At 31.4% G+C, this 25,707-nt stretch overlaps 1 protein-coding gene and 2 long non-coding RNA genes across 6 annotated transcripts; 2 read left to right on the forward strand and 1 right to left on the reverse strand.

The window, feature by feature from the left end:
• The first annotated feature begins 304 nt into the window (after window positions 1-304).
• On the forward strand, window positions 305-7,768 carry LOC106435903 (wax ester synthase/diacylglycerol acyltransferase 10-like). 2 transcript variants are annotated; one of them, XM_013876839.3, is made up of 3 exons: window positions 305-2,023; window positions 2,108-2,680; window positions 7,429-7,768. In XM_013876839.3, the coding sequence occupies exons 1-3, from the start codon at window positions 1,775-1,777 to the stop codon at window positions 7,609-7,611; spliced, it is 1,005 nt and encodes a 334-aa protein (XP_013732293.3). In that variant the 5' UTR covers window positions 305-1,774; the 3' UTR covers window positions 7,612-7,768. The 2 variants fall into 2 exon arrangements, with proteins under 2 accessions (XP_013732293.3, XP_022569468.2); XM_022713747.2 differs by lacking the exon at window positions 7,429-7,768 and adding an exon at window positions 3,170-6,122 and having other exon boundaries at window positions 312-2,023.
• A 983-nt stretch (window positions 7,769-8,751) lies between these two features.
• Window positions 8,752-16,059, forward strand: LOC106435905. 3 transcript variants are annotated; one of them, XR_007322801.1, is made up of 9 exons: window positions 8,752-10,806; window positions 10,893-11,744; window positions 11,944-12,205; window positions 12,539-12,629; window positions 12,696-13,914; window positions 14,270-14,363; window positions 15,413-15,654; window positions 15,738-15,805; window positions 15,915-16,059. It is a non-coding gene; the product is annotated as an uncharacterized LOC106435905 (long non-coding RNA). The 3 variants fall into 3 exon arrangements; XR_007322802.1 differs by having other exon boundaries at window positions 8,753-10,806; window positions 11,994-12,205; XR_007322800.1 differs by lacking the exons at window positions 8,752-10,806; window positions 10,893-11,744 and having other exon boundaries at window positions 11,816-12,205.
• A 261-nt stretch (window positions 16,060-16,320) lies between these two features.
• LOC125586298 lies at window positions 16,321-16,884 on the reverse strand. Its single transcript, XR_007322803.1, has 2 exons — window positions 16,772-16,884; window positions 16,321-16,506 (listed from the first exon to the last, which is right to left on the reverse strand). It is a non-coding gene; the product is annotated as an uncharacterized LOC125586298 (long non-coding RNA).
• Window positions 16,885-25,707: the final 8,823 nt, after the last annotated feature.

Below are 25,707 nucleotides of genomic sequence, written 5' to 3' on the forward strand. Positions count from 1 at the left end.
TTATCTAATTATATTGTTGTTTATTGTTTTCTATACCAATAATTAGAGATAGTAATCATGGACTTTGACCGCGGGCTTAGCCCGTAAATGACTGTCGTGGAACGGTATTACGACGAGGTTTTCTAGGCCCGTAAATTTGCGGGTCTTGCGAGACGGGTTTTTGCGGGACTGGACCTTTTGCAGGATGGGCTGAAACGGGTCATGCAGGATTACATGGACCCACATTTTTTTTCATTTCTTATTTTACCTGAAAAAAAACAAGAGAGAGAGAGTGAGAAGAAAATGATTCTTGTGACTTCTCCCCCAGAAAATATAAGGAGTTCCGGCGATGATGATTCGAGCTCCGGTGATGATGATTCGAGATCCGAAGATGACGACTCCAGCGATGACGATTCGAGCTCTGGTGGTGTTTTGATTTGGTTTACTATTTTTATTACACACAACTATGAATTGCTTTATTACAATATGAGATTTCTTGTCTAAATTGATTGGTTTTGTTTTCAGTACTGTGAAATGGTGTTTTTCTTAAATTAAATTTGGTTACAATGATGTTGTTTAGGAGAAAAGTTAGTTGTATATCATGTCACTTGTATAATTTGACAAAGTGATTCATAATTTTTTTTTGAAATCCAAAGAATTACAACGAGAGATGATTTGATGAAGACATACAACACTTGAGCCAAGTTATTACAAAGACAACAACTCAATCAGATTCAAATTTAATAAAATTTTATGCTGATAACAAAAAAAAGCATTTAACTCAATAACGCAAGCACAAACATAGCTTTATGACTTTAGTGAAGCTTAATGAGCTCTTTTCAACTCTCTTACACAACTCTTCCACTTGAATATTCATGAAGGAAGCTGTAGTAGGCGGTTTGATAAAGAGACATCCTGCGGGACGGTCCGCGAAGTCCTATATGTTATGTGGTACGGGTTTGGGCCGACATTCTGAGGACCGCAGCCCGGGCAGGACAGGCCCGCTGTGACCCGCTCGATGGCTAACCCGCCGCGGTACGGGACGGGACGGGATGGGATGGATAAACCTGTTTGACATCTCTACCAATAATTGGTGTAAATTAATTGAGTAATTAGTATTTGTTGTAATGTTTTTTTTAATGAGAAAACTCACTAACTATATATACACAATATTATCAATTTTCTTTTATGTTTATACATTAAAAGCCCATGGAATCCAATAATTTTTATTTTAATATTATACTCTCTCCGTTCCCGAAAGTAAGATTTTCTAGAGTATTCACGCTTAATAAATGTTTATAATTTAATTTATTTTTTATTTTATTATACATTTTCCAATAACTTCCCACCAATAAAATTTAATTAATTCAAATATTCTCAATTAATGTTTCTCAATTAATGTTTCTCAATTAATGTTTCTCAAAAGTATTAAAAAATACCTTAACAATATAGAAAATTTATCTTCGTGGAACAAGAAAAAAATCTAAAATATCTTATTTTCGGGAACGGATGGAGTATTATTATGTTTGAATGGGAGAGATATACGCTATAGATTGAATGAGCAACACAGAACACAATGCCACATTGCTGCAACAACCGTTCCATTTAATTCAAGCCCTTAAAACAATCGTCAGACGCCACATGAAATTTTGTAAGCTTTACGTTACAGATCATAGCGTGACGTGTTAATCTGTGAATAAATTATCTCAAGGCTTTTGAGTTTAGACGTAATTCATAACTTATAACTATTTAAAAAAAAACTAATAACTATATACAGTAAAACAATACCTTATATATGAATCACACTATAACGTGGACGATGGAAATAGACGTCGGCGTGATTAAGGAGAAGAAGAAAGAGACGATGTCGACGGGGGAGGAAGACGGAGAACCGTTAAGCCCGATGGCGCGTGTATTCCAGTCGCCAGGCAACGACTGCTGCGTTATCACCATGATCGGTTGCAAAACCAAGATCAATGCCGACGTCATTCGAAGTGGCTTGAAAGAGAATGTTTCCAAGCATCCTCGTTTCTCAAGCAAACTGGTATAACAGACACTTATTGAGTTATTGTACTATTCTCATACGAGTTGTGTGTATTTGACTTCATGTTATAAACTCCATTTTCAGTCACAAGATGGTTTAAGTTGGATTAAGACTCAAGTCAACATAGAAGACCATATATTTGTAGCAGATAAAGACCAGAATGAGATTGCAGAAGATGGAGAACTCTTTGTCGAGGACTACGTTTCACATCTCACAATGATTCCTCTCGATAAATCAAGACCTTTATGGGACATTCACATCCTAAACATCAAAACATCTGACGCAGACGCGGTATGTGTAATAAGATCTCACCATTCGTTAGGAGATGGAACATCCCTCATGTCTCTCTTAGCTGCATGCACTCAGACAACATCACACCGAGACAAAGCTACTATTCCTGCTCTTAAACGGCATAAAAGGGTGTATAAAGACAAAGTCTCATGGTTCGTAAGGTTGATACTAGCCATCTTTTCATCGGTGAGATTGATTTGGAACACTTTTGTGGATCTTGTGCTGTTCTTGGCGATTGCTTTGTTCTTGAAGGATACAAAAACGCCTCTAAAAGGCGATGTGGGCGTGAAGAGTATTCCGAAGAAATTTTGTCACCGGACTGTCTCACTGGATGACTTAAGAGTTATAAAGGAAGCTATGAGCATGGTAAGATTTCGTGTTGATTTTAATTATCAGTAACTTCTTTTTGTTAGAAATGATAGATTATGATGTGAGAGTAACGAAGAAACAGAGTATATGGTTGAATTCAAGAGATAGAGAATGAAGAAAACAAGTGAGAATAAGAGAGAGAAAAGAGTAAAGAGAAAATGAAGAAAGAAAACTCCTCTTTTCTTAGATCCGAAAAATATCATTACAATAGATTATAAGGAAGAAGAAAAAAAATAAACAAGAACTGTCTTACACAAGGAGCCATACACACTTGGCTTACTAGGGAATCTACAATAAAATATATTTCTGTTTTTTACTGTAGTTCCACGGGTACTGTTCATGCTGGCAGACCTTGTTTGTTTTTCTTTGGCAAGCTTTGCTAACATTAAACTTGACAGGCTTTGCTGGATAAATAATTCTTCATTTTATTTTCATACTCAACAATTTCTTCTGCATTCCAATACTCTCCTTCAAACTTGACCATAGGAGATTTTTGGACAAGCTTGGAACCTTGAAGAAGCTCCCTCATTAAAAACCTTAGCAAGAAAACTGTTTGGGACAAAACTTGTTAAGGAAAAAAGAGTAGAGTTCAACAAAGCATAGGGCTTGGCCAGTGAGTCTAAGGAACTTCAGATAACTCATGGTGGAGTCCTTAGACTCTGGATCATGGCCTAACTTGTGCTACAAGTGTGAACTCCACAACTTGCACACACCAACATCTCAGACTCTTCTTTAGGTCGGTTGTGTCTCCCCCTCTCTTATGACTACTCACCATCTTCAAAGAGGTTTATGGACCACCAAGTGCTTTGAAATCTCCATTGTAGCCTCTCTTGAAGCTTCATCAATCAGGTACAAGCACACGTGCTATGGGCTGATTCATAGCTTCCCAACTGAAGACAACTGTTCTAACTCCATGTAGAAGATGATCCATAGCTTCCTAACTAGAAGGTAATTGTTCTAACTCCATGCCTTGGGCTGATTCATAGCTTCCCCACTGAAGGTAACTATTCTAACTCCATGTAGAAGCTGATCCATAGCTTCCCAACTAGAAGGTAATTGTTCTAACACCAAGTTGTTGTTGTCCTTGTTGAATTCTTCTTGCATTGGCTTTAGAGGTAACTGAGACACTGGATGACTTGGACCTTCAGGATAGCTCACCATTACCTCTCCTCAATCTTGATCTGGAGAAAATGAGTGAAGGACCAAGCTTGGAAGTGAGCAACACTGAATTTTGAAACCAGGAGCGCATCACCCCTACAGTTGTGCTTAAGTCAACTGATTCCTCCCTTGATCTCTTCTCCACTGCCCCTTGTGTGTCTTTTGAACCAGGAGCTCAACAACCAAACAGTCTGCGCTTAATTCAACCGGTTCTTGCAATACATGAGGAGCTCCAGCTTGGTGTATGTGGCTGATCTTACATTGGTCTGCCTCTCCATCAATACTCCTTCCTAAAGTATCTTCAAAGCCCAAGCATGTTTTATTTCAGCCCCCACTTGCTACCACCTGGTCTCCTTACCAACAATCTATCCATGGTCAGGAATATACATCATGTGTAGGCTCTGGATCAAACATGAATATACATCATGGGTAGGCTCTGAACAGCATGGGCAAAGCCTTCTTCTTTGTCTTGATTTTATGATGGACAGAGAACAACACTTGTGTACCTGAAACATCACTCAAACTCCAGCAAGAATCAGACCACACACACTAGGATCAGACATTGATACCTCACCAATTCTGATCACAATGTTTTAAGAAAATGTAATGGACAAAATCTAAACAACTCATTCAGTTCAAATCCATGCACACAAACTCACTAAACGTTCAAGAATGATAACTCATCAGTTTCAAGACATTTAGGCTAATTTTACGAATTTTAATGACAAAATCAAAAACTAGACAACTCATCTAATCACCTTAAACAACATATAAATGCAATACAAGATCAGGAAACTCTCCTAGATCTTTAGCAATGCAACAAGACATAAATTGACTAAGTAACTCACTTAGGCCAGAGACAACACAAACAAATTAAAACAATTAAACAAGCTCATATTAAAATCAGGAGGATAGCTTACAACTCAAGGAACCTGAGCTGGTTCCTTGTACCTCCATGACCATGGTTCATCTGAACTTGGCAGGTTTGAGGTGTGGGTGAAGGACCCAACACTTCTCCTTGGTATGTCCATCTCGTTTGCAGTGCTCACACCTGAGTCTTTTCCCCTCCTCCTTCTTGTACTGAGCCTTATGAGACTGAAGAGAGGTGACTGCTTGATTTGCAAGAGAAAGAGACTCTTTTCCTTCAAATAAGCCTAGAGAGCCAAGTTCCTTTTGGACTTGGGAACACACTTCATCCAGAGTCAGAAGCTTCTCTGACCTCAAAATGTGCTTAATGAGGTCAGTGTACATCGGACTGAGGGTGAGAAGGAGCCCAAACACCTTGTCTTGCTCTCTTCTTTCATGGAGAATGATTGGGTATGTTGTAAATGGTCTCAATGAACAAGCTCACCCCACAGAGAGTTGAGCTTGCCAAAGTGATCATTAAACTCCATCTCCTCCTGAGACAGATTGTTTATGGCCTTCTTAAGCTCATACACTCTGCTTAACTTGGATGAGTTTCCATAAACCTTGTGGAGAGTCTCCCAAAGGTCTTTAGCACTCTCACAATGTGAGTAAGCCTCCATAATAGGAACTGCAAGTGAGCTTTGGAGAATAGACAAGACCAGTAGGTCTTCTTGCTGCCATTTGTCTCCACTGTCAAGTTTAGAACCAGCTTGCTTTGGAGCTGCTTGTGAACAATGTTCCCACAACCCTTGTCCTCCAAGTGCCGTCTTCATCAGTCTGGACCAGAGGAGGTAGTTTGACCCCTTTAGCACCATAGAAATCGCAAAGCTTCTTGTTTTCTCCATCTTGAAGAGTTTGGACCAGTGAGCAATAGAGAGCACCCACTGGTTTGCAAGAAGCTGAGCTTGAAACTGGACTTTGATGAAGCTTGCTTAACTGAGCTGAAGCTTTCTAGAGTTCCAGAAACTAAAGTCCTCATTTATCTTGAGTTCTGGTGAGTCTTTTTTTTCCTGGAAAAGCTTTGGACAAGAGGATACAAGGATGAACAGAAAGATATTTGAAAGAGAGATATGAACTCAAACAGATTTGCAGAAGTTTTATAGGTTTTCAGGAGCTTGAAGCTCTGATACCATGTTAGAAATCCCTTAAATATTAAAAGAGAAGCATTGTAATAAATGCGTTCACACTAAACTGGACACATGTCAAGTGTAGAAACATTGTAATAAATGCGTTCACACTAAAATGGACACATGTCACATGTAGAGAGCTTCTCAGCCAAACTCTACATAAATATGTTCACACTATGTACTTTACGTTTTTATAATATAAAACTCACATGCATGGTTATTCTTTACGTTATTTTTACTGTTTACGAATAGAGCTGGACAAATTATTCATAAATTTTGATTCGATTTGTTATCTGTTTTGATTCGAACCAAAAAATCTGGATATTCGTTACTCTACGAAGCAAATCAAATAATAAAATGCAATATCCGGAAAAAAACAAATCACAAATATCAATATTTATAGGACGGATATCCAATTTGATCAGTTATATGCATATATATATACATATATTTAAATAATTATATATAAGTTATATATTATAGTTTATATAAATTTTACAATATTTTTGCTTTTAAATAATTTCATTTTAAGAATTTTATTTTTCATGTATTATTTTGACGAAAATATCATTTAATATTAATTAACCAAATCTTTATATATTTATCAACCATCTTTATATAATTTTGCATACACATACATGTGAACATTGACGTGAGCACGTTATAACTAAGTATTTACCACAACTGAAATATCTAATTTTTTGGAAGTTAAAATATTCTTTTTCTTAATGCTTCTTTCAATATCGACCAAATTGTAGTCAAATGATTTGTCTTAAAAATTTTCTTTTCTTTTTTTAACTATTATCCGTTTAGAAACTATAATATGAAACCATTGGTTCGACATCATGACTATCTAAAATTCATAACATGAAAACAAACAAATAATAGTAATTTTTTATTATCACAGAAAAAAAACCAAAAACATCAAACATTTTAACTGAACAAACCAAATAAATATTGATTTAAAATGATAGTTATATTTTAGGAGATTAAAAACAAAAAAAAAACCTAAAACCGAACCGATATCCAGATTAAACAGATTAATGTCTACTTATTAAAAAATAACGAAACTAATAATCACATTCCGTGCAAGGCGCGGTTATTACCTAGTGATAGATTATGATCCGAGAGTAATGAAGAAACAGAGTATGGTTGAATTCAAGAGATAGAGAATGAAGAAAACAAGTGAGAATAAGAGAGAGTAAAGAGTAAGGAGAAAATGAAGAAAGAGAACTCCTCTTTTCTTAGATCTGAAAAATATCATTACAATAGATTATAAGTAAGAAGAAAAAAAAAATCAGAACTGTCTTGCACAAGGAGCCAAACACACTTGACTTACTAGAGAAGCTACAGTAAAATATCTGTATATTTTTACTGTAACTCCGCAGATACTGTTCATGGTGGCAGGTCTTGTTTGTTTCTCTTTGGTGAGCTTTCCTAACATTAAACTTAGTAGACCTTGCAGGATAAATAATTCTTCATTTTATTTTCATACTCAAGTTCCAACATTTTTTAGGGTTTCTCTTTTTGGTCTTTTTGTGTGTTTTTGGCTAGACTATCAACGATGTTCTACTTGGAGTTACACAAGCTGCTCTTTCACGCTACTTGAACAATTTTCCTGGTAAAATACGACTTACCGCAGGTGTTTTTGTAAACCTAATGCCCGACACTGGAATCCAGGTTAGAAACGTACATACTTCATCACCGAAATATTCGAAAAAGTCTTTTATGAGATAAAATTTGTTAATCTAATACTAATTTAATCAAATAACTAGATTTCGACCCGCGCAACAGCGCGGATTTTTGTTTTCATTTATTTTTATATAAATATTTTGTTTTCAATTATAAATTGGTATATATTATAATATATATGTGTCTATTAATTTTTAAAACATAATAAGTTTACTGTATATTTTCATTGAATAGATTGTTTCAAACTTTCACATGTATTTGTATATTCTTCTATATATATATTTTTGGATTATTATTTCATTATTAAAATCGTAACTATATATATAAAGATTAGTAAAATATTGTTTTATTGTCATATTCAAAGATATTGTAACATTTCACAAATTTAGAAAGTTTTTTAAAATTAAACTTTTCGCTTCATAGATTTATATTATCGAGTAAATAATTAAACATTTAGTTTTTGTTTAATTTTTAAAATAAACTATATAGTTTAAAATTTGTTTTCATTGGTTTAAGGTAGTAAAGATTAATCATTGTTAGATAATATGATTTTTGTTATTTTAAAAAAAATCATTATAATTTTAAAAGTTAACATCGACAAATATTTAAATATTTAGCATATAGAGGTATAGTATTACAACAATAAATTATATCTATTTAATTTATAATATCCATAAATCCAATGAATCATCTATTGTTTAAATCCAATTATTGATAGCCCAATAAAAATTTCTGGTATACCCAAAATTCAAATAATAAAATTAGGTATTAAATGTAATATGACTTTCTAGGAATATGTCCATTAGGTCCATTTTAAAAAAAATCACACATGAATCAAGGTTGTGACTTCTGTTTTAATATATAAAGACTAGGTGGTGACCCGCGCCTTGCGCGGGGTGATGGATTAAAAGAGATTATAACTTTAAAACTATAGAGACTAATTTATTGGGGTATTTTAATTATATTTTATGGAAATACATCTAAAAGAGTAAGTAAAGACTTATATAAATTTATTATGAATTTAAGATGAAAAAAAAAAGCAAGAGCATTATTGTTTTCATAATATAAATTATGAATATAAAATAAAATGAAACATATGCAACAGAATAATAAAATATGAAAGAAACAAATTTATAAAGAAACAAATAAAAAATTGATAAAACCACAACTACTTTTAGAAGTGTCTTCAGAACTCGTGGTTTGCAATTCTATAGAAAGTCATAACAAAGTATCAACTTACCAAACTAAACACATATATTTATCAAATTCAGTAAACGAAATGTTATACCTCTTTCTGAAAACATCGATTTCTGGAACATCGTTAGGTTCAAAAATAATTTTTGAAACCCATCATTGTTAATCACATTCTTTAATCGACCATATCATGGTAAAAAAAAATGTAAGCAAAATCAAAGACGAAATTCATGATTTTTTTTTGTATGTAGAAAAATAGTAGGTTTTGATGTGGATGAATTTCAGTCTACTGCTATATACAGAGATCACTTATAGGGTTTTGCTTATGAAAGATTAGAGAGAAAAGAGTATTATCTCGCCTAAATCAAATCGAATTAATCCCTAACTTTTACCTGCCAATTTTAAAATTATGGAAAGTAATATAATTAAGAAATCAACATATAGGAAACAAAATTAACTTTGTAAATTAATTTGATTGAATATAACCAGATTGACGTGTTGTGATGGGTTGAGTCCTTAATTTCAGAATCTTAGTGCTTAATCTAAGGAATTGAATAGAATTTGTATATGACTTTAAATTAATAAATAATTGTAGCACAAATTGTTCTAATTTCCATATGAATACTGGTCTGAGTCAAAACTTTCCTATAATAATTTTTCGAATGCTAATTTGTGAATATATAATGGAAAGTAAATAAATTTATTAATATTTGCCCAATATATATGGCATTCAATGTCGATCTTCCGCGTTCTCGTGTGAATCAAGAAATAATTTTTCGAATTCCCAATATATATGGCAATTAATTTATACATTCAATGATTTGAAATATTGGGCAAATATTATTAAATTGCATTGAAAAATTGCCATATATATAGTCACTAAATTTGTTTGCGCACCACCTAGTACATACAAGATTAAAAAGGATTAGATTATGCATTATATTATATATAATATTTAAACTATACGCTTACATAGTACGTATACCATTAAAAAAGAAGTTAGATTATGCATTATATTTATGTAGTAAACTATAGTTTATTAGAAATATAGCAACTTTCTACAACGTTGATCAATATATGGTCCTATTTTTTTCAAACTACGAAATGTGTTATCACTCCATATAAAACTCATACACCAATATTACATTTTATAGAATGTAAATCATCCAATAAGAAATATATGAAATAAAAACTTGTTTACAATGCGATAATGATTACAATACAGTTGACTATTATTGTTAGGTTGCAAAAAAAAATACAGCCAAGAAAGAATGAGAGGATATAAGTATGAAAGCAATAAATACATTTTTAAAACTCGCATGAAAATAAGAGATATACGTATAATCCATCAAAATCAATTATATTATGCATAAACATGAAACTTAAATGTCCAATGGCACTATATGTAATTAGTCTAGGCAAGTAAGGGTTATTCACTGAATGATATGATAAGAACTCTCATGATGACACATAAGTAATTGCAATCTTGATAATAACACGTGAGGCAAATGTTTATTATTTAGAATGCTCCTCGGATAATAGTAAAGGGATTTAATTTAATTTTGAAAATAGTTAGGCCACTCATGATGATTAGTACCGAGATATTTTCATAAGTTATAATTAAATTAAATTTTGTAAAACAGTTAGGCCACTCATGAGGACAAGTACAGAGATATTTTCATTAGTTTCCATAGCTTCTAAATAAACGTTTTCATCTTCTTCTTTTTTTTTGCTGAGATACTTTTTGAAACCTTTTAATTGAAAAGGTTTTCAATATATAATAAGAAACAAAATTTATTGTGACATAAGGTAAACCATGCGTATATACTATGTAGCCACTGGCGGATATGATGGCGAAGAATTCAAAATGTAGATGGGGAAATTACTTCAGTTCTATTAGCTTCCCCATCTCGATATGTTTAGAGGCTGATCCATTAGTGTACCTATCAAAGGCTAAATCAGCTATGGATCGGAAAAAAACACTCTCTTCTACCTGCTTTAGCATTTTCGAGTACAGAATTCATCTTCAATGCCTTCGGAGCTAAGGTATATTATATTAACTGATCAGATGAGCTCAAATAATTTTCACCATGTGGAGTTCTTATAAAAAAACTAGCCTCTTGTCATTGTAGTTAGGTGGGACATTACTCAAACGTCTTGTTTCGAACACAACCACATTCATCTCAAACATGATTGGGCCTACCGATGAAATCAGTTTTCATGGCCATCCTATTGTGTACATCGCCCCAAGTGTCTATGGACATGCTCATGTAAGTTTTTCTCCTTTTTTTGTTCATTTCTCTTTATCTTCTCATATCGAGTTTCTCTTCTTATTTTTGTATAGTCAATGCCCAGAGCCGGTCCTACACATTTTGAGACCACAAGCAAATAATAAATAAAAGGCTGAAAAATAAAACATTCCGTAAGGAGGTTTGAACCCAGCCTCGTTGCAATCCTTTGTGACAGCGTTACCACTAGACCAGAGGCACATTTATAGGAATATGTGGCCGATAAATTAGATAATAATATGACGGCCGAAAGCACATGCTTCCTCCGCTTGTGTCAAGGGCCGGCACTGTCAATGCCTATACAAAAATTTCTTAAGTTATGCGGAAAAGATGGTAATCTCCATTGCGGTCGACCCAAATGTCATACCAAGTCCCCACCAGCTTAGTGATGAAATAGAGGACTCTCTGAAAGCTATCAAAGCCGCTCTCCTAGAAAGAGGATTACTCTAGTAGTGTGGTATTATTTTTATTTTCTAATCTATATTTAAAAGTGGTAACGGGCAATAAGACTTTTTTTGTAAACATCATTAACTATTTGTTTGGACTGTATAAAAACAGTCATGAAATTTGGAGCTCTTTTACAATTACTAAAATTTGGAGTTGATAGCTCAAACACGGTACTACCATTTAACTATCAAAGAAAGTGCTGCGAGTATTCTAAGTTCGGAGTGAGAGTCCACTGGCATGGAACAATAGGTATGTAGAAACGCAAATTCTACGGACAAACTGATAATTGTAACATTTTACATAAATCTCTTTGTATATTAATTGAGAAATCAGTTTCATACAGACACTCTCAACAAAATCCTTATAATTTAATTGGTCGATTGTTTTTGTTTTTGTTTATTTTTTACATCACCGAACATTAAAAATTTGTTTTTGTCGTTCATTAAAGAAATACAGATTTATCTTTCTTCAATCTCTTTTTTTCTGCAACACCTAAAGCCGCCGGAGATTTGCAAGATCAAACTCGCTTCGTACAGCTTCGATATCTCTGATTCAGCAATCATCGAGCAGCCTCAAACGCCAGGTCCCTCCCTCGCCCTTCTGTAGACACTCGCGGTGTTTTGATTTGCGATGACGATGTGGAGGTAGACAAAAAGTCGCTGGAGTTCGCGCTATCCGTGTGGAAGTCGAACCTTGATCGTTTAATAGGGGTATGTTTGTGAGATCGCACGGTTTTGACTTCAGATTGTTTAATTGGATTTGGGGATTAGGGTTTTTGGGTTTAATTGGATTTGGGGATTAGACTCTCTTGTCGAATCTTGCTTATTATTTGGAACACGATTGTGTGTAATTGTTTTGTCTGAAAATCTTCTTTTACATTTCAAAAAAATGTTTTTTTTTTGGATAATGTTTGTCCTTTAGGTTTCATTGGATTTTAGATAGGTCTCGTGTGTCATTGATTTTGCTTGTTTGTCTGGAGACTTGAGGACATGATCTTTGATATAATTTAAAGTGTTTCAAATCTGTTTTGGAATTTGTTACAGGTTGGAAGTTTTTGATCATACGAAGTTTGATAAGTAGGTGAGGAAAGTAGCTGTCTCTGCAATAGCACCAAGCTTGAAGCTTTATGAAAAGGTTCAAGATTTAGGGTACTCTATGGTTTGAAAGTTCTTTATTTTGAAATGATGATTTGTCTTGCAGCTCACTCTTGGATGGAGCATTCATCTGAGCCAGGACAAGGACAATATGATCAAGATGGGGTTGGATATGAAGGGTTGGAGAGTGGTGGATGTTCTTTCTCCATAGAGTATGTTTCTCGGGAGCAAGACTATACCTAGGGCTGGGCAAATAAACCGAACCCGAAAATCTGAACCGAATCCGATCCGATAAAAACGAATCCGAACCGATCTGAACCCGACGTAAATACCGAATGGATCTTGTTTTGTGGTATTTCGGGTTATGGGTATTATCCGAACCGAACCCGAATCTAAATGGATATCCGATAGAACCCAAAACATTCAAAACCTCGAAAAGATCTTGTACCAAACATGATCTCAATTCCTAATATGTATCCAAAATACACTAAGAAATATTGAAAATATAAAATACGTATCTATTACATGAAGGTTGGTGGTTCTATTACATGAAGGATGATTGTTGAAGATGGCCGTTGAATTTTGAAGTATTTAGATTTAGATTTTGTTTTCGTTAAACAATGTTTCTCATTTCATGAGAACTTGGTTTTCGTTTTATGTTTTTATTTATTTGGTTTTCTTTTTATCAATAAATATATTTTACTTTTCGTTTGATTTTGAATGATCACGGTTGATATTGCTTATTTTTGAATCGATTTTACTTAAGTTTTGGTTACAAAATAGGTACAAATCAGGTATTTTAAAACTAAAGAACCGATTTTACTCATGTTTTGGTTATAAAATAGGTAAAAATCAGGTACTTTTAAACCGAAAAACCAATTGGGACCCGAACCCGAAAGTATATTGGGTTGTACCGGTTCTTTGAAGATTTACTAACCCCGACCCGAACCCGATAGAACCCGAACCGATCCCGAACCGAACTTTCATATAATCCAAATGGGACTGATTTTGATCAACCCGAAAAATCGAAACCCGATTGGATAAAACCGAAACCCGATTGGGACCCTAAATGCCCATGCCTAACTATACCTTTAGCATGGGGCAGTTAGAGGAATCGATTGATATTCAGGATATATCATCATTCTCCTCTTTCTTACCCGCGGATAACAACAGTGCACCGCCAACTTCTGGTTTTGGTGGGTTTTCTTTTGTTGGGGAACAACCTGAATCAACACTCCCATCTATGCCAAGCTTTACCTTCTTTAGTCCGAGCCCAGCGACGACACAGAACAACAACACTCATGAAACAAATGAGAAACTTTGAGGTACTTCCTCCCCTTTCTTTCTTCCTGGATTGCTATTTATAGTTTATATACCTTCTATAAATGGCAAAGACATGAGCTCAAACGTGCGAACTAAACTTTAGTAGACACTGAAATCTGTTCTGCTGATATTAATGGATAACTCATTTCCGGTTGTTTTTTCACTAAATTATTTTTTTCTAAACTGACCAGGTGCCTTATATGCCATTTATAGAATCATTTCCGTTTAACTCACTTCTGTTTATATGACTGATTTCATTTCACCACTTGTGTTTATCTCCCTCGTCTTTTCCTCATGTTTAGTGAAGAAAAGTTTTATATCCATGCTATGCTAATCACAAGGTGTTCTTGATGCCAGGGAGTAAGCAAAACTCCAGTGAAAATAACACTGCAGCTTGAAGAAATCCAGTGCTGCTCACTTATCCTGAACTCATTGATGCTGCAGTCATCCCGTAAGTCTTTTGTACCAGAAACAATATTAAGTGATTAGGATTACTTGCGCAAGTTGATTAACCATCTATAGCCTATTTCTAACTTAGTTTATTCGCGGACATGACAACGAATTATGTACGGGCCTAGATTACTTGGAAAAATATAAACGGGCCTAGGTTTACCTTAATGTTGGTACGGGCCTAAATTAGACAAACGAATTTATGTACATGCCTAAATTAGACACAAGGTAAAGGGCCTAGATTACTTGCGTAAGTTGGTCAACTTACCTTACTTAGGATTACTTGCGCAAGTTTATTAATATATCAATGATAGTTTCAATGTAATTTACCTTAATGTTTCTAATTTGTTAATTCATTTATTAATAACTTACCTTATTTTGAATTATAATTTAATTTCGCACCTTGATATCATATTTATTACATTGTTTAAATGCAAATTTGTTAATTCGTTTTTAATAACTTACCTTATTCTGAATATGAATTACTTGCGCAAGTTTATTTCATAATTATTGCAAATCATTTTATGACAATATAACTTTAATATCTTTCTTCAATTGTTTCATTATTTATTATGTAAAATATTTCCTAAACGTCATTTATTATGAAAAATATCCCCCTAATAACACAAAAAAGTAAGGTAGAGTATATATAAAGAATACCCTTAAGGGATGTCAATACAAACGTATTTCTCTCACTGAACGTTTTAAAAAAACAATGGCAATGGTTCTAGCCCCCAAAAACAGAGTTTCTTATGTTAGAGAATTAAAACCGCGTAGAGATACATGTCGTATTGAAGTTAGGATTCTTCGCTTGTGGAGAAACTATAACAAAGAATCCGGAAACACCTTCGAAATGGTTTTCGTTGATGGAGAAGTAAGTAATGATATTACTACATTTTTTGCAACTCAGAATCGTCTCTTATTTTATTTTTACTTTACAATGAACTCAAATTTACAATTGCAATAATGTTTCATACTTTCTTATTCTGTTTTCACGCCACTATTATCATTTAGTTGTCTAACTCATATAATTTTTATATGTTCAATCAGGAGACAAGAATTCATGCTTCAGTTGGTGAATAGCTCATCAAAAAGTACGAAGACAGACTAACTGAGGGAGATGCAGTGGTCGTCCATTTATTCAAAGTGTATGATGCTATTGGTGATTATCAGACAACCACACATCCGTACAAAATTGGATTTTTTCAGACAACTTTTGTTGGAAAAGCCGATGATATTATAACTTCTTATCATATTTTATCAACTTTTGTCGGAATATTCCATAGTCAACGGTATGTAATTTTAACCTATTTTGTATTCGATAAAAAATTTAAATTAATAAATTCTTACATTTATTTGTTTCTTCTATTAACAGGTCAATAACAGAGATAAAAGATGGATTATAGTTGACTACAAAGCCATTTTCAAACTATTTTGATAATGGTATGTGAATTTAATATTATTTTATATTCAATAGAATTTAGAAATTTAGAAATCTATCAAATTATTTTATAACGTATAATTGCTAACATAATTTAATAATTTTTTGCAGGTTTCTATTAGATTTTTTTAATCAAGAATTGTACTTTTAATTTATATTACTTATGGATTATATTATAACTTTTTTATCATATTTTAGTTGACTGGTGCAAACTTCGTCAGTGTTTATGGTTCAAACTTCCTCAGTGTTTATGGTTCTTTCCGTTTTCTCAATCCGAAGTAACTAATTAAGGACCAATCAGTTGCTCTTGGTCCGTGTAGCCCCCAACAGTGATCGTATTTTTGTAATATTATAGCGACAAGTAACGGGTTAAAAAAAGGAGAATCTTGAAAATGGAACAATAATCCAAAGCAATTTTAACTTCAAAAACACTGCAATTACTAATATTCTTGCACCTTGTCCCAGAAATAGAGTTATAATCACCAGCTCTAAAAGGAAAAAAAAAGGTAGGTTTTTATTATGCCGCAACAAGATCTGGTGTCTCAGCCTCAACAGATAGCAAAGTGGTGTGAACTTTGTCGACCCAACTGTCCAATTGATCCCTCAAAGACTTGATCTGTGGAATCCCCAACACTCTCGGTTGCGCCCATGAGATATAAACTGTTCCATTCACTTGATCTATAAACCCCTCAATCAGATGCACCTGCATCATTCATTCTCACTTTTTTAGATTCCACAGACTTCTAAGCATACACAAGACACCATCCTTCTATTTCGATACGTCAGGAATGTTCCCAGCCCTTTGTTAAACAATGGAAAGACTATATAGTGATGTTTCCTATGTTGTTCCTAAACTAGGGAAGATTACTATGTTAGTCATTAGACATAACTCTCCTCCTTGCCCATAGCAAAATGCAAATGGTAACTGCACGAAACGAGGGAGAAATAGACAAGAAGAAACTACTTACAGAAAGACTCTTCATGAGAAGGTGCTCAGCATCTTCAATGGAAAGTTTAGTACGCTCAGCAATGACAGTCAAAGGAATGGTCCTATCTTCAGCAGGTCGGCTGCAGTAAATTTAAGAGTAACTGTCTTATAGCACAAGATTTTCTAGACACCTCTATTAACAGATCAATAACAGAGATAAAAGATCGATTGTAGTTGACTACAAAGCAATTTTCAGACTATTTGGATAATGGTATGTGAATTAAATATTATTTTATGTTCAATAGAATTTAGAAATTTAGAAATCTGTCGAATTATTTTATAACGTATAATTGCTAACATAATTTAATAATTTTTTGCAGGTTTCTATTGGATTCTTTTAATCAAGAATTGTATTTTTAATTTATAATACTTATGGATTATATTATAACTTTTTATCATATTTTTTTAATATGTCACTGTTTTTTAACAAAAATATAAAAAAAACTTAAATATAATATTTATTCCTAAAATATACAATAACAACATATATACAACACAAATTTCACTTTCTGGCGATATAAAATTTGTAACTTCTAAAACTATACACTATTATTGTATATACATATTTTGAATCTTTTTATGCCCGCACAGGGTGCGGACCAGTCACCTAGTAAATAGATAAATATAAATACCAATATACAAATTTGGATAGGAAAAGGGTTTTCATAGGAAAAATACTCTTTTTTTTTCAATTCTGTAAACGCCCCATTGTGTAAAAGTTTGCATAGAATTATAAAATTTCAGAATACAACTGCATATATTTCCATTTCACATCACTAAAGAACAAAACATGTAGAACATATTCTGTGTTGTACTCTTAAACATAAAAAAATAAAAGAATATTTGTTATGTTTGTTCGTATGAATTTGCATGATATGAGAAAGATACAAAGACTTTTTATAGCCTTATGCCCATCATATTCATAAAGTGGAAAAAGACCAAATTATAACGGCCACGAGAATTATTTCTCAAGTAATTGTCATAATTGATTTATGTTACAAAAATCAAATTTACATTAGTTTGTTATTAATGAAAATAATAACGAGATGTTATATTTGTTGACATATCAACAATAATTTACAAATTAGATGACTTTCCGCGATATCGGAAGATAATATTATTTAAATACTCTCTCCGTTCCCGAAAGTAGGATTTTCTAAATCAATCAAAAGTTTTGTATCAATTTGTATTTTTTTTTAGAAACATTACTTGTGAATATTTGAATTGATTAAATTTCATTGGTGGATAGTTATTGCAAAGTGTATTGAAAAATAAATTTTAAAATAAATTGTAAACATTTATTGTATTCTTAATAAACGTGAGAACGCTAAAAAATCTTACTTTCGGGAACAGAGGGAGTATTACTTAAGCAAGTTTTGTATATATCTGAAATTTATAAAAAATTTGATAAACTAATATGTTAATAAAAATTGATAAAGAACTTTCGATTGATTAAAAATGTAAGAGCAACATTAAATTTTACTATATTATATTAATCATCTTAACTCGTGCATCTCATAATTATGAAAAATTAAAAATTAAAAAGAGAAACTACCATATATGAGTTGTGATTTAGTATTTGTGTCAAATTCAAAAATCGTAAGTTTGAAAATCAATAATATTAAAAGAGAATCATTCTGAAAAAATTTACTTTTAAAAGTAGTTTGGACCTATTAATTATTTTTGGTCCTACAATTAATTACTTTATCTATACACCATTAATTATTCTAACTATAGTTTATATATGATATCCAAATTGTTTCATACACCTCCACGAACTTATGTTATTGGTCAAATGCTTATGTGAAAGTTTTGGAGATGATATTTTGCAACACTATATTACTCATCGTCATATTAGTGCTTTCGTATCATGTTTTAATAATTCCGACTCTTTGTATGGCTCCGCCACCGTATTCGAGAGATCTCCCTCTCCAGCTTGTGCCCTGTGGTGCTATGTGTCGATCATATCCGATCGAGCCGACGAAAAGACAGAGAAAGAGAACCGAAAAGGAGATAAGAAGCAATTCCTCACTAGAACTCAAATCGAAGAAGAAGAATTTCCAACATCCAAAATCTTATTCACCGAAAAACCTTCTTTACCAAAAAATTCTTATTCACTAACAATAAACCTCGCTTAGCGAGGAAAATCATGGAAAGTCATGTACGATGAATACGATGGATTCAACGGTTACAAAACATATAATTTGAAATGCATAATATAAATACAATGCATTTACTTTATATGACAAATCAAATATTTTATTCTTTTATTTACTATTATAAATTATATGAGAAACTAACTTCAATTTTAAAAATATTATAAGATTTTCTAGGGTTTTTCCGGATCGACTGTGTTGGTTCATAGGTTAATAATGGGTTTTTGGTTTTTCTCAGATTTTTAATTAATAATTTTTCATTAAATCTTATTTTTTTTGGAAACAAATCAGCTGGTAGAATATTTGATAGAATGATATATGAAAAACATAAGCCAGTCGTAATTATATACGGCAACTGGGTTTTGCGGTTCGACCGCGAGTCCGGATCGAATATAAAAACACTGCTTATATATTATTTCATCTATAACCATATATCTACCGCCAGTAAAAAAAATTAAATAAATTGTAAAAATAGAATGTTTTCTTCGCATCATTTAAATGTATATTTACTATTAGTTCTCAACACTAGGTTTCTGTTCGGTATTTTGGTTTTTGGTGTCTTGGTTCTAAAAATCTAGAAACTGTTCAATTATTTATAAAATTTGGTTTGGTTTCAGTTGGATTATTTTAGTTTGGTTCAGTAGAAAAGTTGAGAACCGGCAAATATGCAATAAAAATTGGTCAAACTCAGTTCCAGTTCGATTCAGGTTTTTCTGGTAATTAGGAATTTATAGATAAAATATCAGATAATTTGGATCTTTCAGTTAAATATTAGGTAATTCAGATTGTTCGAGTAAAAATATCGGATAGTTAAAATACTTTTTAATATTTTGAATAAAAAACTATTCGGGTAATTTATTTTTTTAGGTAGTTCTGTTTATATATATTATTTTTAGGATATTCAGTTATTTATAAATTGAATATATTTAATATTTATAAGTATATAATTTGTATTTTAAAATTCAGGTACCCATTAGGCTCTCGGTTTGGTTTCAATATTTATGCTCTAGAGATATATGATATGCACGGTTATTTATGAAATTCCTTTCAATCCTGGTTTTGATTTTTTTTTTCAGTTTGGTAAGGTTCAGTTTTTAGTTCTAAATAAATGTGTCCGGACCTATACACTATCTTATATAGAAATTCATTAATAATTATCTAATTTTAAAAAGAAACCCGCGCTTTTCAAGCGCAGATTAAAATCTAGTATTTTATTATATTACTTGGATATAATTAAAATGTTTTGGGGTTTTAACAAATATTTTTTTTGTCATCAACAAATATTAATTATTAGCTACAGTTTAGTTGTGAATACAATTAATAAATAATATAAGATTAATTTCCAAGACATTATGAAATATAATATAAGAGATCCCGTAAACATTCTCACAGCATTTGTATTTTTATTTATTTTTATATTAAAAATAATATATTACTCAATAAATTTAAGCTCTAATCAAAAATATATATATAAAAATTCGGATAGTTTAAAAAATTTAAGATATATATAATTTTGTTTGTCTTATAGCAACATATTCACATTGCGATAAAGATAAAAATCATATAAACTGCAATCAAATATAATATTATTTCATTATAACAAATTATAAATTAGTTATTTAAAATAAACTAATACATATTAAAATATTAAGCCAACTATTATCTTAAAGGCTGTCTCAAGCAAAATATTTCATATAATATAATACATAATTTTTTTTGAAGATGAAGATGTATTCTTAGAATTAATTTTATAAAAAATATAATTTTAAAGATTGCATCGAGCAAAATATTCTAATTTCTATTTTAATTATTATTTCTACTTATTTAATTAAGTTTAAATAATATGATAAGTTTAAATTGATGATTCCTCGGTCAGAATCATAAAAAATGATAAATAAACAAAATTATCTAAGATCACTGAGAAGATGACAAGTAAGAAAATTAACTTGACTTATCAACAGTAATTTACCAATGACTTTTGGTAAGAAAAATTAATCTTTTAGATCAGAAGCCTATTTTTTATATATTTTTTTACTATCATTAAATAAATCAATTCAATCAATAAGAAAAATTGATATATTATGTAGTTAGTCACAAATGTAAACGATATCAACAATTTTATAAAGAAAATTGAATTCTTTTTACTTATACTGCAAAAAAAAAACTCTTATTATAAAACTGAGGGAATACACAATTTCAAGATTCTAAAGACAAAACAAAAAATTTAAAGACGAAAGTGAACCATGAATGCAAATCGATCTTTCTTTTGGTGAGAACAATAATGACATAAATACATTTTAAGGGGGAGTTATTGGAACCAGAATTTGAAAAGTTTTTAGTGATTTTAGAAGTTGACAAATTTTTAAAAGTTTAGTAGATTTAACAAATGTTTTCTAAATTTCTATCAAATAATTTGTACTGATTTCTATTGATTGTTATTGATTATTAAGTATTTGCACAATGTATATTTTCAAAATGTTTCTCCTTCTAATGTAATATACAAAATATTGTAGAAATTTTCAACAATGAATCTCGATGAGACACTAGTGTATTATTGTTTGGTGTGTTCACATAGGCAAATGCATTTTATAGTATTGGTTCTTTGTGTTATGGTTTGCTCTTTGCTTTGGTATGAAAATAGTCATTTTTATTTTCATATTACGCGATAGATTTTTATCAGTCTTAGGGGGGGTTATTGGTTTAAGAATTCTTAAGGAATTATAAAATTTTAAAAATTCATTGTTATTGGTTTATGAATTTTTAAAATCTTTCCAAAATCCATTGTTATTGGTTTAAAGACTTTTAAATTCCATTCAAATCTTTTGTTATTGAAAAAGTTTAGTTTTTATTGATTTTGCTATTCTATTAAATTCTATGGTTATTGGGAGCTAAATTCTTTATATTTTTACTCATAAACCTAGACTTTGAAAATATCATATCTACTTATAAGATTTCTGAAATTTGTGTAGCTATAAAAATATTCACATACCGTATGATATATTTTTCTGGTTTGACCTGTGATTTTCAGAAGATCTCTTTGTCGGTTAGTTTCGTATTTGGTGTGTTCAAACATAATCTTTTGTTTGTAACAGTGATGCCTCAAAAAAATGTCAATGAAAATAAGACTGATAAAAATCTGTAACGTAATATGAAGATAAAAATGACTATTTTCATAACAAAGCAAAGAGCAAACCATAACACAAAGAACCAATACTATAAAATGCATTTGCCTATGTGAACACACCAAACAATAATACATTAGTGTCTCATCGAGATTCATTGTTGAAAATTTCTACAATATTTTGTATATTACATTAGAAGGAGAAACATTTTGAAAATATACATTGTGCAAATACTTAATAATCAATAACAATCAATAGAAATTAGTACGAAATATTTGATAGAAATTTAGAAAACATTTGTTAAATCTACTAAACTTTTAAAAATTTGTCAACTTCTAAAATCACTAAAAACTTTTCAAATTCTGGTTCCAATAACTCCCCCTTATTTTCAAATTCTGGTTTTCAAATTCTGGTTCAAATTCTGAAACCTTTAAATTTATTTTATGTTTTTCATTTGCTGTTTTAGGACCGGCATTGGACTACTAATATTTAAATTAAATTAATTCATGTAATTAAAAATAAGTGTTTCCTTGATTTCAATCAGTACAATTAAAACAGTATCTCTTTTTTAGATTTACCCCTAATCTTCACTGTGATATTACTTTTTGCGTGATTATGGATTTGCATAACAATTAAAATCTCAATTAAGGATATAAATCGGAATGAAAAAGACACCAACTAATCAGCAACGATCGTCTTGTCTCTCCGTACATTTATTTATCTCGCCTATTAATATACAGTCAAACATCTATAAATTAATAATGTTAAGACTATAAAAATTTATTAATTTACAAAAAAAAATCCCTTTTTAGATTTCTCTATTTTAGAATATACTTTTTGTAAAATAAAAAATAGTTCATTTTTCGTATATATATATATATTAATTAAATTTTAGAAATTTGACTTTTACATTGTTTTTGTTATACTAATTGTTGAGTACGAAATATGCCTCCTAGCATTTAAATGTAGTTTTAGATTTAACTTTACTAAATATATATTACCAAAATATACTAAAATGGTACACTGTTTTATTTGTACTTATATAAACCTTATATATAAATTATTAATTTATGATTTTAGTGGGACAATATATTTACAAAGGATTTAAAAAAATATATTATCTTATTATTTTATTGATTTGTGTCATATTTTGAATGGTCCAACTCGAGACCGATTTTTTTTATTAATTTAGCGTGTTTATTAAATTATCGAGTATTAATTTATAAAGTTTCTATTGTACTACTAATATCTTGGTATATTTTTTTTATTTAAAATACGACGTCGACAACTATATATTGCTTTCGTTATGGCCATTTTTAACATTTGATTGATATAACTTCTCTTTTGTTATGAACATCTTTAATATTGAGAAAACGTGACACATACTATATATGTTCATCTACTCCTACTTTTCTTGGGATGGATCAGATCACCTCTTACGGTGGCCAAGAAAAGGCGGTTCAGCGATTGTCCAAGTTAATGCTTGGTTCTAAAGATTGTTAATGTAGGTGATCTCAGCTTTTAGGCCAGGCAACGTCGACGGCATCCTTTTCTGGAAAATGATTTAGTGTCGCCATCTTCGTGGAAGGAGAATATAAATGATTGTTCATAACTTTGAGGAAGTTGGCTGATCAAGCTATCATCACCACCTCTGGAAACAGAGGGAATACAAAGTTCACAACTCTGTCACATTATCACCTATTAGTCTCCACAGGCTAATAGACAAGGAAGTCCGGATCGGAATGCCATCACAGCAAAGCGCCATAAGAAGAGTTTCAGGAACCTAGTGCCTTTGGTGGTTGAGCTGATTATTTCATCTGCTCAGTCGTACTTTTGCTTCACCTTGTTTTTTCACGTCTTTTTGCCAAGGTTTTGCAAGTTTTAGATTTGCCTTTGTAAATCAAACCTTTTATTTTATGATATTTACAATTTAGAAAAAGAAAAAAAGAATAAATGAAATACATCTGATCTAAATGATGTTTTTCTTTTCTTTCTAATGGGTTTTAGTCTGAAACATTGATGTATATCTTGGCCCATTTGATATCAATATTAATATTGATGTACTGATATTGTAACCGTTATGAAATTATATAATAGGTTTTATATCATGCTTAATACCATATAACTGGATGATAACCCGCTCGCATGCGCGGGGTGAGTTCATATAATAATATTTGTTTATGAAATGGTTTTAGCATTTGAAACACTACAATCTTTATCGATTATAAAATGACGAATACAAATGTTGGTCTCTTAAATATACCATCGTTGTTGAAGAGTTAACGTATTACATCTCATTTAAATTATTTTAAGACTTCATATGCACAAAAAGAAATTAAGTTTTACGGCTGACACAAATCACCAAAACCAAATTGGCAACATCGATTGTATAATGACGAAAGAGAATTAAGTTTTCTGCTCTCGAATTGTTTACTATTGACTCTCCATAAGTGATTTCATTTTTTACCTCTATAGAATTATGCTTTCGTTCTCGTCTTTGTTTCATTGATATGAGTAGGGCTGGACAAATAAACCGAATCTGAAAATCCGAACCGAATTCGATCCGATAAAAATGAATCCGAACCGATCTGAACCCGACGTAAATATCAAATGGATCTTGTTTTGTGGTATTTCGGGTTATGTGTATTATCCGAACTGAACCCGAATCTAAATGGATATCCGATAGAACCCGAAACATTCAAAACCTCGAAAAGATCTTGTACCAAACATGATCTCAATTCCTAATATGTATCCAAAATACACTAAGAAATATTGAAAATCTAAAATACTTATCTATTACATGAAGGTTGGTGGTTTTATTACATGAAGGATGATGGTTGAAGTTGGCCGTTGAATCTTGAAGTATTTAGATTTAGATTTTGTTTTCGTTAAACAATGTTTCTCATTTCATGAGAACTTGGTTTTTGTTTTATGTTTTTATTTATTTGGTTTTCTTTTTATCAGTAAATATGTTTTATTTTTCGTTTGATTTTGAATGATCACGGTTGATGTTGCTTATTTTTGAATCGATTTTACTTAAGTTTTGGTTACAAAATAGGTATAAATCAGGTATTTTAAAACTAAAGAACCGATTTTACTCATGTTTTGGTTATAAAATAGGTAAAAATCAGGTATTTTTAAACCGAAAAACCAATTGGGACCCGAACCCGAAAGTATATTGGGTTGTACCGGTTCTTTGAAGATTTACTAACCCCGACCCGAATCCGAAAGAACCCGAACCGTCCCCGAACAGAACTTTCATAAAATCCGAATGGGGCTGATTTTGATCAACCCGAAAAACCGAAACCCGATTGGGACCCCGAATGCCCATGCCTAGATATGAGTTAAGTTTCTTTTTTTTTTTAATTTTTTTTTATGAATTTAGTGAATTACATAAGTGTCAATTAAAGAAAATGGACATCTGTAAAAATTAGTTTCACTTCATATACATATCTAAGAATCAAAATTTTGAAAAAAAATCACCGGCAAACTATATTAACAGGTTAGTGTTCAAATCTAATATCAAGATGTTATAGAATTTAAGTGCAGACTTGAAATATAAATTTTTGTCTAGTATATATTCACCAGCTCGGTCTAAAAATCATCTAATTAGAACAACAAAACAAATTACTTATTTC

This window comes from Brassica napus, chromosome C4 (assembly GCF_020379485.1).
Source record: "Brassica napus cultivar Da-Ae chromosome C4, Da-Ae, whole genome shotgun sequence".
In the NCBI taxonomy this organism is placed as follows: domain Eukaryota; kingdom Viridiplantae; phylum Streptophyta; class Magnoliopsida; order Brassicales; family Brassicaceae; genus Brassica; species Brassica napus.

Excerpts from the sequence above, each read along its gene's own strand:
- LOC106435903 (XM_013876839.3), top strand. The coding sequence starts at position 1,775 with ATGAATCACACTATAACGTGGACGATGGAAATAGACGTCGGCGTGATT. Across the intron at positions 2,024-2,107 it reads CTCGTTTCTCAAGCAAACTG|TCACAAGATGGTTTAAGTTG; the intron begins GTATAACAGACA and ends CTCCATTTTCAG. Across the intron at positions 2,681-7,428 it reads TAAAGGAAGCTATGAGCATG|ACTATCAACGATGTTCTACT; the intron begins GTAAGATTTCGT and ends GTTTTTGGCTAG.